Source organism: Triticum aestivum, chromosome 7A (assembly GCF_018294505.1).
Source record: "Triticum aestivum cultivar Chinese Spring chromosome 7A, IWGSC CS RefSeq v2.1, whole genome shotgun sequence".
Lineage (NCBI taxonomy): Eukaryota > Viridiplantae > Streptophyta > Magnoliopsida > Poales > Poaceae > Triticum > Triticum aestivum.
In genome coordinates this window covers 679,814,845-679,834,461 of record NC_057812.1, presented here as the reverse complement: position 1 = coordinate 679,834,461, position 19,617 = coordinate 679,814,845, and the positions used below count along the sequence as shown (strand labels likewise).

Genomic DNA, 19,617 nt, shown 5'->3' with positions numbered 1-19,617 from the left:
CGTCCTCCGCCGCCTCCGCCATGGTGGCCCTGACGAACGCCTCCGCCTGCTCCTTCTCCGCCTGGAACGGGGTGAAGTGAAATCCCTCATAGCCGGCGGCCATCGGCATGGCAAACTGCATCTCCTCAACCGCCATCGCCGGGTCTCTCTCGCCGATCTCTTCTGGTGGGTTAGGGTTTGGTGGATTGGGGATTTCTGTCTCTCTCTCTCGCTGGATCTTTGGAACGAAGGGGAGGAGGCGCGGCGGCTGGCGTATATATGTCCAGGCGAGCCCTAACCCAGGACCCGCCTCGGGTCGGACTCGGGTCCCGTCTCCGGACCGGCCTCTTCTTTCTTTCATTGGGCTGGGCTGGGCTGGGCCCACATCTTCTTTCTCTCTTTCTACTATCCTGTTTTTTCGGAGAGTGGGGGAGAGAGAGAATTCAGACAAGCTTGGGCCTCCTTTGGTTCATAGGATACGAATAATATAGGAATAGGAAAATCATAGGAAGTGAGATGACATGCATCTCAAATCCTATAGAGAAAAAGATGTCATTTGATGCATAGGATAGGATTTTTTCCATTGAGTCTAGGCTAATGTTTTTTTCCCTTTGAAATGTGAAGGATTGAATCCTATCCTACGTAGGAATAGGAATCCATTTCTATGAACCAAAGGGCTTCAAAGGAATTTTTCTTACAAAGTTCCAATCCTTTGTAATTCCTACAATATTCCTATGAACCAAAGGAGGCCTTGGGATTTTCTCCAGCCAGTGTCTTCCCATCTTTTGAAGACATGAACACTTTTTGAATTGTGAATATTTTTAAAGGCGGATATTTTTATAAGATTTCTGGAACATTTATTAGAAACACACAAAAATAAGTTTCAGGAACAATAAAATATGATTAGAAAAAATCAATGTTTTAAGTGCAAACATTTTAAAGAAAAATAGGAAACAATTTTTTGACATGAACATGTTTTAAAATTCAAGAACATTTGCTCGGGAGGTGCTCATATTTTCCTAGATTCATTTCAGGTCTTCGAGCGATGTGCGTTTAATGGGAGGAGACGTTCCCGTCAACTATGAAGGTGTCTGTGTCATCTTCGTCAATCTCAAGATGATGTGCCGGCTCAGTCTCTCGGAAGTGCTCATAGGGTAGGGTGTGCATGCGTGCGCTCGTAGGGGTGAGTGTATGAGCGTCTGCATACGTACTATGTTAAAAAATAATCGGAAATATTTTTTCAAATTGTGAATGCTTTTTATAAGTGGAGATTTTTTTAAAAAAATGGGAACATTTATAAGTTTCAAGAATTTTTTCGTGAATTTTTTTCAAAAAAATGAAGAGATTTTTAAACTGATAGCTAAAATTATTTTCATCTACTTACAAGGAAACAACAAACACAAGGAAGTTTTAGATTAATTCAAATTTTTAAGAGCTCCTTGAAAATATCATGAATTAAGTTGGGTTGTCTATTCTTTGCAATCTAATGGACCAGGTCAAGTCGTGCTCACAATACTATCAATCAAATACTATGGAGTACCACGGTATTAGGGATATCAGGTAATATCAACTTCTAGCGGTTGGAGACGATCTTAGTCCATGGTCGGCTTATTACTGATAACAAAACCCGTGCTTCCATTTCACGAAGAGATACAAAGCAAAGAAAAACAGCTTTTGTGGTCTGAAGTTGGATACCATGAAAGCCTATGACCGAGTCAAATGGGATTATCTTAAGGCTATAATGCAGAAGGCGGGGTTTGCACCAACTTGGATCTCTATGATTATGAGTTTAGTAAGCTTGGTCAATTTTTCTGTTCTGTTTAATGATACTAAGCTTGAAACTTTTTAACCTACACGTGGTATCCGACAGTGGGACCCTATTTCTCCTTACATGTTCTTGTTGGCAGCGGAGGGCCATCCTTGCCCCTTAAAGCATAATTCTCAGTCATCGCACCTCTGTGGGATCGAAGTTGCAAAAGCGGCACCCCCGGTGAGCCACTTGCTTTTTGCAGATGACAACATGTTGTTATTCAAGGCCAATGGTGATGCAGCTAGAGAGTTGTCCTCTTTGTTGCAATGCTACTGTAATGCTTCGGGACGGAAAATAAATCTAACACTCAAGCGCCGCGCCTTTATTTTGACTGTTGTTTCATTTATGTTTTTACCTCCACGTAGTTGTTTAGGTAACTGACGAACAAACTATTTTCAGATAACACTCTGGGTGTGAATGTAGCCACGTAAGTGATGATGTAGTTGCGGGTTGGTAGTTACCTGTGCAACACCGCTCCCCTTTGGGATCGACATACCCTACTTACCGCGAATTGCAATAGCCATGTGCCCTTGCAGATCATCAGTTGCGGACAACTATCATTCTCCGCTAAGCAGAAATGCATGGTTGTGATGTATACTACGCAACCTTCTTCTTGTGGATGTTTTTGGGCCTTCAAGTGCAGAGGTTTGTAGGACAGTAGCAAATTTCCCTCAAGTGGATGACCTAATATTTATCAATCCGTGGGAGGCGTAGGATGAAGATGGTATCTCTCAAGCAACCCTGCAACCAAATAGCAAAGAGTCTCTTGTGTCTCCAACACACCCAATACAATGGTAAATTGTATAGGTGCACTAGTTCGGCGAAGAGATGGTGATACAAGAGGTATATGGATGGTAGATATAGGTTCTTGTAAACTGAAAATATAAAAACAGCAAGGTAGGAAGCGGTAAAAGTGAGCGTAAACGGTATTGCAATGATAGGAAACAAGGCCTAGGGTTCATACTTTCACTATTACAAGTTCTCTTGACAATAATAACATAATCGGATCACATAACTATCCATCAACATGCAACAAAGAGTCACTCCAAAGTCACTAATAGCGGAGAACAAACGAAGAGATTATGGTAGGGTACGAAACCACCTCAAAGTTATTCTTTCCAATCAACCCGTTGGGCTATTCCTATAAGTGTCACAAACAGCCCTAGAGTTCGTACTAGAATAACACCTTAAGATACAAATCAACCAAAACCCTAATGTCACCTAGATACTCCAATGTCACATCAAGTATCCATGGGTATGATTATACGATATGCATCACACAATCTCAATTCATCTACTCAAACCAACACATAGAACCTCAAAGAATGCCCCAAAGTTTTTACCGGGGAATCACGACGAAAATGTGTGCCAACCCCTATGCATAGGTTCATGGGCGGAACCCGCAAGTTGATCACCAAAACATACATCAAGTGAATCACGTGATATCCCATTGTCGCCACAGATACGCACGGCAAGACATACATCAAGTGTTCTCAAATCTTTAAAGACTCAATCCGATAAGATTACTTCAAAGGGAAAAACTCAATCCATTACAAGAGAGAAGAGGGGGAGAAGAAACATAAGATCCAACTATAATAGCAAAGCTCGCGATACATCAAGATCGTGTCAAATCAAGAACACGAGAGAGAGAGAGAGATCAAACACATAGCTACTGATACATACCCTCAGCCCCGAGGGTGAACTACTCCCTCCTCGTCATGGAAAGCGCCGAGATGATGAAGATGGCCACCGGTGAGGGTTCCCCCCTCCGGCAGGGTGCCGGAACAGGGTCCCGAATAGGTTTTGGTGGCTACAGAAGCTTGGGGCGGCGGAACTCCCGATCTATTCTCTGTTCTGGAAGTTTTGCGATACGTAGGTATATATGGGTGAAATGAGTATGTCGGTGGAGCTTCGGGGGCCCCACGAGGCAGGGGGGCGCGCCCTAAGGGGGTGGGCGCGCCCCCACCCTCGTGGCCAGCTCCCGTATCTTCTGACGTAGAGTCCAAGTCTATCTGGTGGCTTTCCTTCCAAAAATAACTTCTCCAGTTGATTTCGTTCCGTTTTGACTCCGTTTGATATTCCTTTTCTTCGAAACACTGAAATAGGCATAAAACAACAAATCTGGGCTGGGCTTCCGGTTAATAGGTTAGTCCCAAAAGTAATATAAAAGTGGATAATAAAGCCCAATATTGCCCAAAACAGTAGATAATATAGCATGGAGCAATCAAAAAATATAGATACGTTGGAGACGTATCAGGTTGCTCTGAGGATGCTTGCACTTGGTACCATCGACGATGCCGTTGGTGAGATGGTTCGGATGCGGGAGAGCACATGCCTAAAGACCACGGTGAGGTTTTCCAGTACCGCGGTGCAGGTGTTCGGAGCAGAGTATTTGAGAGAATGAAATGTGGAGGGTATAGAAAAGTTGCTTGCTATTGTAGAGGCAAGAGGTTTTCCAAGTATGGTTCAGTTGATTGCATGCATTGGCAATGGAAGAACTGCTCCCAAAGGTTTGCACATGAGTAACAATACCCCACCAAAAGAGCCACTATCATATTGAAAGAGATGGGATCACATGGCTCATGGATTTGGCATGCTTTCTTTGGAATTTCTGGTTCTCACAATGACATCAATGTGTTGCAGCGATCTCCTGTGTTCAAGAGAATTTGTAACGGGGAATCATCACCGTGCAACTACACTGTCAACGACCACGACTACAATATGGGGTGTTATCCCGATGACATCTATCCTCCGCGGGCAGCGTTTGTAAAGACCATAGCCAATCCCCAAGGCAACAAACAAATCCACTCTGCACAATGCAAGAAGCAGATAGGAAGGATGTGAAGAAGGCATTCAGAGTATTGCTCCAAGCTCGTAGAGAAATTGTTCGTGAAGCTGCAATGATGTGGAAATCAGAGACTTTGTGATAGGTGATGACATATTGTGTCATTTTGCACAATAGCCCAAACCAATGTTTTGTCAAGTCTGAAGAACAAGTTCACATCCTGGAACAATAAGATGCAGATCAATTTATGAATGTTCTGTAGATGCATGAATATTTGAGAGCATCAGGTGCACATGCAGCTACTCAGTGATCTTGTGGAGCATACGTGGGCCCACAATGAACACCAAAAAGCTAATGTTTGAATTGTGCACTTAAAACAAATTTTATGTTCGAATTATATATTTCGCTATCAACAAATGTTATTTATGTGCGGCATTCATGTGTATGATGGACGTGCATGGATATGCATGATTTGAATGTTTGGATTTAAGGTGTGTGGCTACCACGCACACTATAAGAAGGATTGTTTGGCGCCGGTCCTAATTTGCCAAGTCCGGTTTTTGTTTCGAGGAAAGGAAGAACTTATTCCTCAACCGGGTGAGAAATAGCAAAATTCTCATTCTACTAGAAGGTGCAGCGCGCACCATGATGATCCCCGGAAGAATGTTTCATTTGGAACGCTAATAACCACGCCCACTATGAGCATCTCATAAGTGCATTACACAATTCTGGATATGCATTAATAAAATAAATCCAAATTCCAGAGAATACATGTTTACTTACCGCATGCAAGCTGAAGCTTTGTCTCAAACATAGATCACATATATATCATGTGTGATTGACATTATATACCATTTAGTTGGACTCTAGCTACTGTTGTCTTAGCCGAAGCTTCAAAGGTCTATCCTCAAGAATCCTCTGTTCATCCTTCAATGTCTTTCATCACACGCCATTTCTCCCAAAATCAATAGAGAAAAGAGCGACTTTGCTGCTACTGCAAAAACCGATTCCACCAAACATCGGACAAAAAGCTAAACTCTACCATTACGAACTCATCTATTGGTGTCAAAAAGAAGCTTTCCTTTGTTAGTTCCAGTTCATTTACTTCAATGAGTCGATGTTTCTGAGGCCCTTACAAATTACAACCAACAGTTGATGGCCCTCTTTCTAAAAAAATGTTTCAGGAGCTCTGCACAAAACACAGATGGTTCCATCTCAAAAAACTTTTGTTGATATCTAGCATTATGCCATGGGGACTGAACCTCCCAGCTACCATCATCCAAGATTCTGGCAACATCATAACTTGGAAGAGAAGCATCACGAGCCTATTTTTCTTGCTTGGATGCAAAGGGATGGGATCGGAGGAGATTAGATCGAGGCAATGAGAATGGATAGATACGACATTGGCGTGCTTGGTTGATTGCTCGATCGTTTGAGACAACATGTCACCTAATTCAGGAATGCTCATACATACAACACGGGTTAACTACGAGGTGGACCGAACCGACTGTCAACCTCTTCGTGCCGGCTGACAGGATGATCCCACACGTCTGCTACACCCCTCGACGCACCAGATAGCTCAATTTCGTGGGAGCTTAGTAACTATACTGATTTTACAAGCACAAGTGACCATACGTGAAAGTGGAATATTGCTCTCAAATCTTCTAGCGAGAATGATGATCGGACGGCTAAAATACATCCATCGACTGAGATCTAACGGCCACGATTTACGCCGGATCGAAATTCGTTCCAGGCCCCACTCCACAGCCCATTTCGTCGAACACCTCGCGAGCCCCAACCCTAGCCTGCATCGCGCGCTAAACCCATCCCCACCACCACCATGCGAGGCATCGGCGCCGCCGCAGCCGCCGCCGCCGCCCGGCGGCACGCGCACCTCCCCTCCTCCTACGCCGCCGCGTTCTCCTCCTTCTCCGGCATCGGCGGCAGCGGTGGCGCTGGGCGCGGGCGCGGGCGCGGCCTACCGCACTCCGCCTCCGCGCCGCCGCGCGCTCCCGGGAGCCCCATCCCCGAGGACGACAATGGAGCGGATCTCTTCGCCGCACCATCTTCTGCCGGCCGTGGCCGCGGGGAGCCCGTGATCCCGCCCTCCCCCACCACCCCGTCCTTCTCGTCCTTCTCCGGCGCCGGCCGCGGTCGCGGATCCCCGCTGCCCCCGCCGCCGCCGCCATCCGACGAAGATGCCCCCAAGCAACCCACCTTCGCAAAGCGCTTCGACTCCGTCCCTCCCCCCTCCGATCCGGAGCCGCCAGCCACCGCTGCCTCCTCCTCATCCGAGCCGCCGCGTTCGATCCCTACCTCCGGCGCGGGCCGCGGCGTGCCGCGTGTGCAGCCACCGGTGGACAGGGCCCCCGAGGAGAACCGCTTCGTTCGAAGCCGCGAGGCAAGGAAAGCTCCGACCCCTTCGGCTCCAAGCGGGCAGCCGAGATTGGCGCCACAGGAGGCTGTGAAGCGTGCTTTGGAGCTCCTTGGCCGTGGCGATACTGGCGGTGGACGCGGCAGAGGGGGGCGTGGGGGCCGCGGAGGTGGCCGGGACGGTGGCCGTGGTCGGCCTGCTGACGTGAACGAGCGGGAAAAGGTCTTCTTGGGTGACAACGCTGATGGTGAGAAACTCGAGAAGCGGCTCGGGCCTGAGAAAATGAAGATTTGGGACGAGGCGTTCGATGAGGCAGCAGATGAGGCACTGCCACTGCCGATTGATGACGCGCTTCTCAACGCTATTCATACCAATAACATGGTGCGCTCTGCACTGCATCAGAGTTATCAAAATTATAAGATCTGTGTGTGCTTGTTGGATCCCTGATGGGTTTTTATCTTTGGATGTTTGCGTGTGCAGATTGAGTTTGAGCCAGAGTACAATGTGAGCTTTGCTAATCCTGATATTGAGGAGAAGCCGCCTATGTCATTGGAGGAGATGCTGCAGAAAGTAAAGCCATTCATAGTTGCTTATGAAGGCATCCAGGACCAGGAAGAATGGCAGGTGATTTGTTTAACTGTCCTCATGCCATATCTGTTTCACCCTGGAAATGTTTGTGCAAATAGATATTTTCTGTGTGATATACTTGTATTTGCTGCAACTAGTAACCAAATACATCAGAGTGTGGCAGAGTAAGTCTACTGGACAAGGCTTTTTTACCTTGCTTTGCTGTTATAGCTTGCGTAATGGGTCCATATCTTTATTTGGATGATATAAGAATGCCTGCTTTAGACTTGATAAATAAATTATGGACCAGAGAATAATATCAAAATAGTACAGCTTCAGTTTGCAATTTATATCCTCGTGTGTTGGCAATCAAACTTCCCCTAACTTTGTCCAGTAGTATACATATAGAACTACCTAGATCGTGGTCGAAAAGGTATTTGTAGATTTGATGTTAAATCTCAGATCTACTTTGATAATGTTCTAGTGTTATAAGCTGATATGCATATTTTTGTAAATGATCTGGAGTCAGTATGAGGTTCACATAGAATATCTAACTTTCCAAGGTCAATTTTCTGGTTCGACCTGGCTGATAAGGTTAAGCTGCTAAACTATCAGATGAGTTTCCTGTTCCAAATAAAGGTAGTTTGCCAAATACATTGGATTTAAGTTTTGTAGATTATCTTTCCAGAAAGGCATGAACGTCTCAATAGTTTCATCATTAATATGGTAAGACGGTTATACTTTCCAGATACTGACCAGATTTGTAGAAAGAAGCATCTCTGATTTTAGAATTCAGCTTTTAGTGTGCCCTAAATTTCAAATTACATATATACATTAGCAGTTCACAGTTGTATACTTGCATTCACTTTGCTGCCATATGAGTTCTTTTTAGGGTTTCAACTGACCCACTAATCTACTGTATCATTCTTAGGATGCCGTGGAAGATATCATGAAAAGGGCACCCCATATGAAAGAGCTGATAGATATGTACAGCGGGCCTGATGTCGTAACTGCAATACAGCAAGAAGGGGAGTTGCAAAGGGTTGCCAACACTCTTCCAGAAAACATACCCAATTCAGTAAAGCGGTTTACTGATAAAACTTTACTTTCTCTCAAGGTTAGCCTTCTTATTACAACTGATGCTCTAGACAGCATAGTATCATGAGTCAATCAATTTAGCCTTTTGAGTAATTGAGCTGCTGAATGTTTAGTTGTAACGGAAGCAACATGATTCTTGTCTTATTTGGCTGGTTCTAACATAACCATTAATAGTCACCTTGTTTAAAAATAGATCAGCCTTCTGTTAGGATATCAAACAGATTTTAACTACGGCCGTGATCTCTTCCGGAAAAAAACTCTGGTCTTTGAACATCCCCTATCTAGCTGTATGTCTATGGGTGTCAGATACATCTATAAGAGCATCTCCAACAGTTTGTATGTTAGCTTGTTGGTAAAATATGCCATGTCATCAACCAACATCTTAACATACAACATCTCCAATGGGTTGTATCTAGTATGCCCAATAGGATGTGAGATAATAAATAAGGTGCTCTCTCATTCTACATTGGAGCTTGTGCAATGGGTGTTGGTTCATGTACATACAACATTCCTCTCTTTCCTCATTTATTGCATGACACATCATCAAAAATCCTATGTGGCAAAGTCTACCAACAACTATCTTACAACCAAAGGGCCATAGTTTTTGAAGGCTCGTAGTGGGCGTTGATACTATCTAACTTTGAAGTTGGCTAAGCACATATGCTAAAAGTCAGCTTGTTATAAACTGCTTATGGATATGTAAGCATCACATATTGAAATATTTGCAGCTAGCATCGTAAACTCAAAATATGCAATGCCATTTGTCTCCATAGTTTTTGAAGGAAAAAGATGATAATCGTTTGCATTTCACATCTTAGTGTGCTGTTCTAGATAGTACCTTAAAAGGATAATGTATGTGTTGATACTTAATGTATTTCAGTATTCGTATCTTTTGTTTTCTTAGACAGAACCTGCTTCCTGCTTGCTACTCAGCTACTATTCGGCTGTGCCATCTTGTGTTTTGCAGAATAATCCTGGCTGGGGTTTTGACAAGAAGTGTCAATTCATGGACAAGTTTGTTCGTGAAGTTTCAGAGCAATACAAGTAAAAGGCTTCTGATACACTGTTGTAAGATCTCATTTAGCCCCTACGAAGATTTAGCGGATTTTCCTTGTTTTGAGAGAAGGTGTAATGTTATATTCAATCCATGCAGCCCGTCTTCTTTCTACAGGCTGGTAGTTAGACAAATAAAATCACTGGGAAAGTGGATATTTCTTTTGGGAGATTTTCCTATCATCATTTTGATTCTAGAAGTGCCGTCGCCATTTGTTTATGACAACCCTGAAACTCTCTTACCTCTTTAAGGCACTAATGAGATAATGGATGCTTGAATGATCGTGGCGTGGTCTGTTTCCTCTTGTAATATGGATCACATATTTTGACCATTTTAGAAATAAAATGGTATTTATTTGGCAAGGGAGTCAGCATGGAGTCCTGTTTTCAGGGTACACAAGTCTTGTGGCCAAATAGGGTCACCAGAATCACATCATGGACCCGTCGATCGACGTGGACAAACCTAGAGCCTGGTGATGCTCCACTGTCCATGGAATGGATTGTAGGACGACGCATGGTAGCTCACGCAGCTACTAATAAAGTCGGGTTACCAGTGAGGACCTACTAGAAGTACCAAGTTATCAACTGCATGCCTACCATTGATTCTGAAACTGTAGCACTTACAGCAGTATTGATACATGTCACAGTAGAGCCCCCGGTGTTCCGATGAGGGCATTCTAGAAAACAGACCTTAAAAATGACAGAAACACCAGTGCTGGTATTGGTTATAATCCATTGTACATCACACTTTGTATGTTCTTAGTGAAAGTATTCTGTCTAATGTGTTGTGATCCACAGCCACAAGGGGAGCAGAAATGCCTACCTAGCTATGTATCTACAGCTCACCCCTGTGCCTTGCTTTGTACAAACCATGGTTCTCTTGTTTCTTCTATATATAGAAAGTGAAGTTGTAGTAACAAAAAAATCATTGAAAAGCATGATAGCAAAGTATCTGCCGGGTATGGTTGATGAAAACTCTGCAAGCTTTCATTCCCAGATCCATTTTCCATCTATTGCCTGTTCATAAGATGCAGAAGCCTGAATCATTTTCAGGGATGTTTTAGTGCCCAAAAACAATTCATCTGTTGAATGATTTGATTACCTTAGGCGTCTGGAGCATGCTGCCGGAGCGGCTGGTGCTCGTTGTTCTGGCTGTCGAGCGGCATGTACTGGGACATGATGGCCATGATCTCCGAGTCCATGTACGACTAGTAGGAAATGAAACACACAGTCAGTTTTTGCCCTGTTGCACTAGAGGTCTTCTTGGTTAACCATTTGCTCTGGGGAGAAGGACGGTGCTGAACATACATACCCTGAGCCTGTACTTGTAGAAGATGAAGCCGGCGACCCCTAGGCCGGCGGCGCAGGAGACGGCGAGGAGGGCGACGAGCCAGCCGAACCTGGACATGCTGTTGGCCACGCAGACGTCCTCCCCGCGGATGTACACCTGGTTGCCCCTGCAGCCGCACTCGTAGCTGCCCCAGGTGTTGTTGCAGTGGCAGTCCGGGCAGGTGCACGCCAGCTTATCCTTGCACTCGTCCAGGTCTGAAACTCGGCTCTGTTAGTACCCTCTCTCGATCATGTCTCACGTCAGTCTCAGCGAGGAATTGGCGGAGCGAGATCTTACCTTCGCATTTGTGGCCGTCGCCTTGGAACCCCGGCGGGCACCGGCACCCGCTCAGCGCCGTGTCCTGGCACCACCATTCATGGGTTAGCAGAGATCATGGATAGGTTCATAGGTAGACGATGAGGTTCAGAGGTTTCCTAAGTGAAACTCTGAAGGCTACAAGTAGGGGAAGGAGGAGGTTGTATTGTACCGAGCAGGCGGAGAAGGTGCGCTCCCCCTTGGTCTCCGCCCAGCACCCGCCGTGGTTCAGCGCGCACCTGCCCGGACCAACAGCTGAAACAAACAGTCGAGCAAACATGTAACCTCACCGTGAACCTCCGGTGGTATTTTCCCTAGCGTTATCGAGAGGAGAAAAGTGCAGGTAGGTACCTTTGCAGTGGGTGTACCCGTCGCCGTCGTAGCGGACGCCGTTCACCACCGGGCACTCGCAAACCCTGCCCCGGTACGTGTCCCTGCACGCCGTCACGTTCGTCGCCTCGTCCCGCCAGCACCCGCCGTTCCGGTGCAGGCACTCGTTCGTCTCCATGCCTGCAGAGAAAAGCTCGTCAGAAGTTCACCGTCGTTTCGCCGTCTTGTCTGACCGGCAGTTCGAATGGAAATGAAGGCCTTGGTGGCGCCTACCATGGCTGAGGCAGACTTGCGGCTCGGTCCCCTCCTTGAAGCCGGCGCACACGGCCTTGAGCACCGCCGTCCTCTCCAGCTTCCCTGCACGCCCAAACAACAGCATCACGTCAAACCCTCACCTCTCCCGTCGCCGGAGAAATCTGCATGCAGCGACAGCCAGCCAACCAACCTCTGTACTGGACGTCGTTGATGACGAGCGTGGGCAGGATGGTGACGTCCCCCCTTGACCCGCGCCCGATCTGGTCCTCCTGCTCCTTGGACAGCACGGCGTTGTCGGCGTCGGCGTCGGGGTCGCCCATGCACGCCAGCACCTTCTCCAGCGGCAGCCCCAGCGACGCCACCACCTCCTCGGCGCACGCCTTGCTGTACTTCTTCTCCTTCATGGAGCACCGGAGCTTGTAGTCCATGGCGAAGTCCCACCACGCCCACGGCCGCCCGCTCTCGTTGGCCACCCGGTGCACGCACAGCTGCCGCAGGTTCTCCACCACCACCTGCTTCCCCTCGTACCCCTCCCCGAAGTCCTCCTCCGGGTCCGGCGCGCAGTACCTGCACACCCGGTAACCACATTGTTCCTTGCCATGCCATGACAGGTACCAGAGAAAGCTTCCTAGACCGGCAATGGCGTACGTACCTGCCGTGGTTGATGCACTGGGACTGGCACTGGCGCGTGAGCCGGAACGCCTCGGGGCAGTACCAGGTGATGTAGTGCGGGGTGAAGCGCGCGTAGCCGCCGCGCTCCAGGATCTGGGCGTGGCCGCGGAAGCTCCTGACGAAGGCCGCCTGCTCGTCGCACCGGGGGCCGCACTCGTCGTTGCTGTTGGTCCAGAGCTCGTACTCCACGCGCTCGTCCGGGTGCGGCATCGACTCCCGCCAGTCCAGCTTCACCACCACCTCGCCCTCGGCGTCGGCCTTCTCCGCCATCCGCTTCAGCGACTCCCCGAAGGCGCGGTTCACCAGCGCCGACGGGATGTTGAGCTTGTCGAGGTACCTCGTGTCCGGGGACGCCTCGGGGGTGTCCATGGTCAGCAGCTGCTCGTCCGCCGTGTCCGCGATCAGCACCGCCGCCGCGCCCGCCTGCTGCGCGTTCCACGACTTGAGCGCGAAGTAGCACTCTGGCGGGACAGTACAAACGCCAGTCAAATTGTTGTCAATTTACAGCTAGGGTTCCGTACCAGAATTCATCTTTTTATTTGTTACTACTACACAAAATGAAAGTGTGGAATTCTTCCTTTCTTTGCTTGGAAATCAATCAAGGAAGGATGATGAAACAGATAGTAGTTGATCTGATGCTTGAAGGAAAATGTCGAATTCTTTCTTTGCTTGGGGATTAATCAAGCAAGGATTGGACAGATAGTTGGTCTGTCTGATGCAGTCTTTGGCTTGAAGGAATTGCTTGCGGCACCAACTGATTGGAGTTGGTAGTGGAAGTGTTGTGATCAGGTGCGTTGGGACGGTTGGATCAAAATGAAATGGGTACCAACAAATGCAACGGCTGTATAATAAGTGTGTACTGCGTGCATGTCTGTATCTACTCATTTCGCTTTTTGGGTTCAGAACTGTCAGGCCAGGCATTTATCTGAAACCGTTGACGCAGACAGTGAAGATAATCCATCAGGGAAATATTAGCTTAATCTTTTACTAATTCCGTTTTAATTTGGCATGTTTCCACAGATTTGCATTTGAATTTGGTGTTTTTTATATAAATTTCGTCACTATTCAAAATTTTGACTGGCTACATGATATTCGACCAAGAAAAGTTGCCTGACTCTACCTTTTCCAGTGACCACTAGCAGATCAGAATTGTGAACTCCCTTCCCCTACGGCAGTTTTAAAAAGTTGTGATCACAATGTCTCTCGTATATCTAAGTTGGAGACCAATCCACATCACAAAACAAGGAAAAAAAGACGACTAGTGGCACTAAAGTAATTAGCATGTTTGCCTATTTAAGATTAGCACATGGACTTAACCCATCAATAGCAGAGCTCTGACGTTTAACAAGATATTGACATAAACTCGCCATAAATCACCGGCAATCAATTAAACATGAGTAATCTCATTTTGACATGAACTTCAACAGTTCATTCCTCATGAGAATTAGCCAAAACCACTAATAAGGCAAATCATAGACTAGCATCATCAAAAGTGTGTATTTACCTCCACCGTCGAGCAGTAGGACGATGTGCGTTTGAATTTGGTACCTTTTTTTTGTAAATTTCGTTTGAATTCGAATTTTTGGCCACTTACATGACACCCAACCAAGAAAAGTCGCCTGATTCTACCTTTTAGTACAAAACAACTGACTAAATGGAACACGGCAAAAGTTATCTTTGTTCGTAAAGTCCCTTTCCCCACCGCAGATTTAAAAGCTTGTGAAAATCTCTCATATCTGAGTTGGAGATATATCTACATCAACAGGTTTAAAATACTACCACCAGCACTAAATTAATTAACATGTGTACGTAACAGGCTAATGTATTAGTACTACTCCCAGTAGCTTCCCAGTTAACACATCACCGATGGAAAAATAAATAAATTCGGCGGCACCGTAAATCGTCGAACAATTCAAGCTCGCATAGTCAGTCGCGCATCGGCAATGTCTTCCCCGTGAGAATTAGCCGGAGCCAGAATCAATCGATCAAATCAGCAGGGTTAATGGCTAGCTGAAGATAATTGCTGAGCGAGCTTGTGGTGGGTGTACCTCCGCGGTCGAGCAGGAGGACGACGGGGCGGCCGGACTTGGACTTGAACCTGGCCGGGAACTCGGCGCAGCCGGTGGCCTTCTTGTCCGGGTAGAGCACGACGCCCGTGAGCGTGCCGCCGTAGTCGGGCACGCCGAAGTTGCCGATGGCGGCGTCGTGGTGGCCCCGGATGTGCTCCGGCGCCAGCACCCTCACGCTGCTCTTCTCCACCACGAACCGCCCCCGCGCCGGCGCCACCATCGCCGCCGCCGCGGCAACCGCCAGCAGGGCAGCCAAGAACTGCCTCGCGCCACCCATTTCCGCGAGCGAGCTCGATCAATGGACCGATCGAATAGCACCGCCGGCTGTGGAGGGAGGGGGGGGGGGGGGGGGGGGGGGGGGGGGGGGGAGGATCGGCCGAGGGGGCGTTTGGTGGGGAGGGAGCGAGGTTAGGTGGGCCGGGGAGAAAAGAAATGGCTCTTGCCGGGTGCGGGCTCGTGTGAGGCGGACGGGACGGGGTCGAGATGATGACGACGGGAGGGAGGGGGGGAGGGGGTGGTGTTGCTTGGACTGTACTGCTGCCGAGGAGCTCGCGCTGGTTGCTTGGGTTGAGTCTTAAGTGACGTGCAAGGCAAGGGAAGGGAAGGGGAGGGGAGAGAGGCGGGAAGGCGACATGGCGGGTGGACGGAGGAGGACGGTGTGTCTGTCTCTCTGTGTGCGTGCGTGGGAGCGGGCGGGCGGCGGCTGGTGGCGGGTGCATGCTCGGGGTAGGAGCGCGAAAGGAGAGGCGCACCTTTTTCCTCCTCCGGAAAGCAAAAATATGTGAGATGGGATCGAGTTAAGCCGAGCCAGGAAAACAGAGCGCGACTCGACTCGAGACTTTTGGGCTCGGAAGTCGTGAGATTCGCGTGCGTACGTGTTGTCTCGAGAACCCACGGTCGAGTCTTGTTTCGGCCGGGGTGCTCGTCACTGGCCTGGGTGTGAGCCTCTTCTCGGCCTCACCTCAGAGCATCTCCAGCGGTTCGGTCTCTTAGGAGATTGAAATAGCGTCGTGTGAGGGCGTGCCGGCAAAAAAATCGGCATAGGGTGGTTGGTTTTCCAACTGCCACCTTAGATGCCGTTTTTTAAAAATCAAACTCGGTCAAAATTCGTCAAACACATCACAAATTTGGAGGAAATTTAGGTGTTTTATTGATATTTGTACAGATTGAAAACATAAATCTAAAAAGAAAACTAAAAACAACAACAACTACTACTAGCCGCCGCCCGTCTTCTACATCCGAGTAGCTTGTACAATTGGTGTAGTCACCACCGTTGTCGTCGTCATCGTCCTACACACCGCCGCTATCCTTGCTGCACCCCCGGCCTGCGTTGCCGATTCATGGCGCTCCATATCCTGCCGGATGTAGTCGTCCCGTGCCCATTTCAGTCTGGTCTCCTCGTCGGCGGCTATGGTCTCGTGCTCCTTCTTCACGGTGACGAGCCCCGGCTTGGTCTTCGGCCTGACGAGGCGGGAGGAGGAAGGAGAGGGCCACGACTGCCCTCGTTGATGACGAGGGCGGCGCCTCCTGTGGCTCTGGCTTAACGGGACGGAGCGCCGGTGATCCGAAGGAAAGGGAGCCCCACGACGAGGAGGACGCCGCCTCCATTCGCCGCGGCGTCCAAGAGCTGTCGCGGCGGCGATAGAAGGAGGAAGGTGTTGGGTACTCCAATCACGGCATGTTGCTGGCCTCGATGTGCTCGAGGACGGCTTCGAGGGTGCGGCCGGGGACGCCCCAGCATTGGCGCCGCCCCTCGGAGTTGAGGTGGCCGCGGGGCTCGACACCATTGGTGGAGGCGAGCTGCTCCTCGTGGCGGCGGTCGAAATACGCCGTCCACAACGTGTTGCTGTCGGGGACATACCTCGACTGGTTTCGCACCTGCTTCGGCAACGACGACCGGATGCGCGCGATCACGGCGTCGCCGACGCTGAGCCCTATGTCCGGCGGGGCCAGGTAGTCCGCCTCGTAGAGGAGGCGAGCCTCGTCCTCATGCAGGCGTCGGCGACCGAAGCCATTGGGCGGCACACCGTCGCCAGGGTAGCGCTCGACCATTGTTGTCGGAGGAGGAGCGTTGGCTGGGAGAAAGGGGGCGTCGGTGGCGAGAGGGTCGTCTTCGGTGAGGGGGGAGAGGAGTGTGTGCGGCCACCGGCGAGGGAGGGCGGCTTTTATAGCGGCGGGTGGGCGACAAGCGGGCAGCATGCATGTGTACGCGTGGCGGGAGAGGGCAGGATGCGCATCAACGCGCCTTCACTGCGCTGCCGGTGAGGAATCAATGGAAGGCTGACCGGCGGTAGCCTTGCGCCAAAAATGTTTCCCCTGAGAGCAACTCCAAGGGACGACCCATTTCGTCCGCCTGCGTCCGTTTGGGTCGGCGCGGACAAAAGTGGCGGCCCAACGCGCCAACCGAAACCCAAATCACGTCCGCACCGCGTTCGCGCCGACGCATTTGCGGCCCAAATTTGCGCCCCAAATGCATCGGCGCGGACGCCGAACGGACGCTTCGCGCGCCTTCTCGCTATCCGCCGCGTCCCCACATGGCGGCCGTCCAACTACCCGTTGCCCACGCGGCCAGCTTAATTTCTGACGACGGGCCCACGCGTCAGCGACGTCACTCGTCCTTTTTAAGCCGACCGTGCGGCAGGGCCGTCCTCATCCAAACTCGCCGTCCACATCTGCCATCCTTTGCTCCCTCGTCGCCGGCAAACCCTAGCCACCACAACCACAGCGAGATGAGCCTCTTCTCCGACGCCAACGACAGCAAGGCCAAGGGAAAGTCCCCCGCCACCCCTTTCCCCTCAGAGTTCCTCCCGCCCCCGCCGGCGCCGGCGCCTCGCCGGCAGAGGCAGCGCGTGAACGTGCCAGTGCACCAGGCGGAGTGGCACTAGCAGCATCGCCAGCCTCTACCGTATCCCGACGTGACGCTGCCGCACGACTGGCATCTGGATCCAGATAGGATCCCAGTGCCGGCGGCCCCGCGGTCGGCTCGTGCTCACGCGGAGGAGGTGCGGCGCCGGCGGGCGCTGCTGACGCCGGAGCAGCGTCGCGACCCCGCCTACGCAACCGACTCGCCCAACTGGGCGAGATGGTTCGCCTTCGAGTACGAGGAGGCGAGGCGACGGGGCGTGCGCGAGGTCGACCGGAGGTCGCCGCCACCGGCGCTCGTCGTCCGCGAGGAGGACCAGGCAGCGAAGGACGCCTACCAGGCGGCCCTTGCGGCCGTCTGCCGGGAGAGCGAGGAGGACGAGCGGCGCAAGGCGGAGGCGAAAGAGGAGGCTCGGTACGAGGCGGCAATGGCGCATGCCCTTGCCCTCTCCGCGACGGGCGACAACATGGTGCCGCCGGTGGCCCCGCCGTCCCCCATCAAGCCGGAGCCGGAGCGGGAGCCATCCCCCATCGAGCGCTACTCCTAGACGGGAGTAGTGCGCGAGTGGGTACGCGCGCCGCCGGTCTGGATGGGAGCGACGCCGGCGCAGGAGCAGGCATACCTCGAGTACTGGCGCAAGATTAGGGTGGCCGAGGAGCGCCGCGACGGCGAGTACCTCGAGATGCTTGAGCGCGACCTCGAGTAGGAGCAGCGCGAGGCCGAGGAGGAGACGCGCCAGGCCGCGGCTGCACAGGCGGCCGCACCCTCCCCCCCCCCCCCCCCGCGCCGGCACTGCCCGACATGACGGCGCTCTGGAACACGGCGTTCGCCTGGGCCGGGCCGGCGCCGACGCTCATCGACCTCACGGACCCCGAGGACGACGACGATAACGCCTATGGCAACGCCCGCCTCGTAGTTTAGGTTGTTTTTATTTTTTTAATGCAAATGTGGACGCGTGGACTCTCGCCGGCCTTCGTGGCCGGCTTTAATGTTTAATTAATGATGTTTCTCATTTTTAATATGCATGTGTTCATATTTTTTGCCGTCAAAATGGGTTCATGCCAGCGTTGGGCGCACGCGCCGACCCAAATGCGGAAGTGGATATCCGTGTCCGTCTGGCCGACCCAAACGGACAAAAAACGGATGAAATCGCCGTCCGTTTGGGTCGGCCCGTTGGAGTTGCTCTGACACCCCCGGACGGCCCCAGCGTGTCGGGTTCAGTTTAAGTCCACCGACGTCAAATTCGACTCTAACTGACAAAAAATGGATTTCTGAGGCTTGATTGGGTCTTTTTTTTAGCATCAACGATAAAAAAAAGAGCCTTAAAGGGCCTGTTGGGAGCGAGTGGAGATGCTCTCACACGATCGAGGAGTAGACTGCGGGTCGGACGCGCGCGTTGGGTCGTAGTAGTGCAGTACATCATCCGTTTACTTTTACTTGGCACAACAAAGTCGCCACCGTGTCGTTGGGTGCTGGACGGTGTGAGGCGCCGGTCCTGAGACGCTCAAAGACTCGGACCAAGTCGGAGCAGCTGCTGCGCGCTACGCTGCCAATGCTTAACTGGTGCTAAAGGAAAAGTATGCATCATTTTGGTTCTCATCAAGGCCATGCCTTGCCTTCACTTTTCAATGTTTGGCTATTTGGTTTGGTGGGGCACGACGACCTAGTATTTTCTAATATAGCTCCGGCTCTACATGGACTGCTCATACATTTCAAGAATTAACAAGATCATCAAGATGGTCAGGAACAAGGTCCAGGGTGTCCATCAATGTGTTATTGCTACTTACAAAGGCAATGCAAATGCTAATATACGGTGTCTTTTTACGTTTCTAACAATTTACCTTCGCACATGTGATCTATTATGCCATTGACGCATGTCGTCCAACTAGCCCTCTGAAGTAGACTTATATAAATTTGCATGATCTGAGTTTAATCAAAACCGATTTTGAAAACCATTCCCATCTATTTCTTGGTGTATAGCTCCCGAAAGGTTTTGCATAAAACACCTCCCTCGTTTCCTAGCTCTCGGCAAAAGAGGTCATTTTAAACATTGGCTGAATGACCTTCGAAGCCACCAACTTGATCCTATTAACTGGGGCCTAGTTTAAAGGAGGAGG

The 19,617-nt window shown here is 50.2% G+C and overlaps 2 protein-coding genes across 2 annotated transcripts; one reads left to right on the top strand and one right to left on the bottom strand.

Moving 5' to 3' along the window:
* The first annotated feature begins 6,353 nt into the window (after window positions 1-6,353).
* On the top strand, window positions 6,354-9,945 carry LOC123149253 (translation initiation factor IF-2). The gene is made up of 4 exons (XM_044568873.1): window positions 6,354-7,329; window positions 7,429-7,572; window positions 8,447-8,632; window positions 9,581-9,945. The coding sequence occupies exons 1-4, from the start codon at window positions 6,415-6,417 to the stop codon at window positions 9,659-9,661; spliced, it is 1,326 nt and encodes a 441-aa protein (XP_044424808.1). The 5' UTR covers window positions 6,354-6,414; the 3' UTR covers window positions 9,662-9,945.
* A 299-nt stretch (window positions 9,946-10,244) lies between these two features.
* LOC123149252 (vacuolar-sorting receptor 6) lies at window positions 10,245-14,991 on the bottom strand. The gene is made up of 10 exons (XM_044568872.1): window positions 14,617-14,991; window positions 12,549-13,029; window positions 12,087-12,463; window positions 11,915-11,998; window positions 11,663-11,821; window positions 11,484-11,566; window positions 11,294-11,357; window positions 10,979-11,211; window positions 10,769-10,874; window positions 10,245-10,683 (listed from the first exon to the last, which is right to left on the bottom strand). Exons 1-9 carry the CDS (start codon window positions 14,912-14,914, stop codon window positions 10,770-10,772), a joined length of 1,884 nt encoding a protein of 627 aa, XP_044424807.1. The 5' UTR covers window positions 14,915-14,991; the 3' UTR covers window positions 10,245-10,683; window position 10,769.
* Window positions 14,992-19,617: the final 4,626 nt, after the last annotated feature.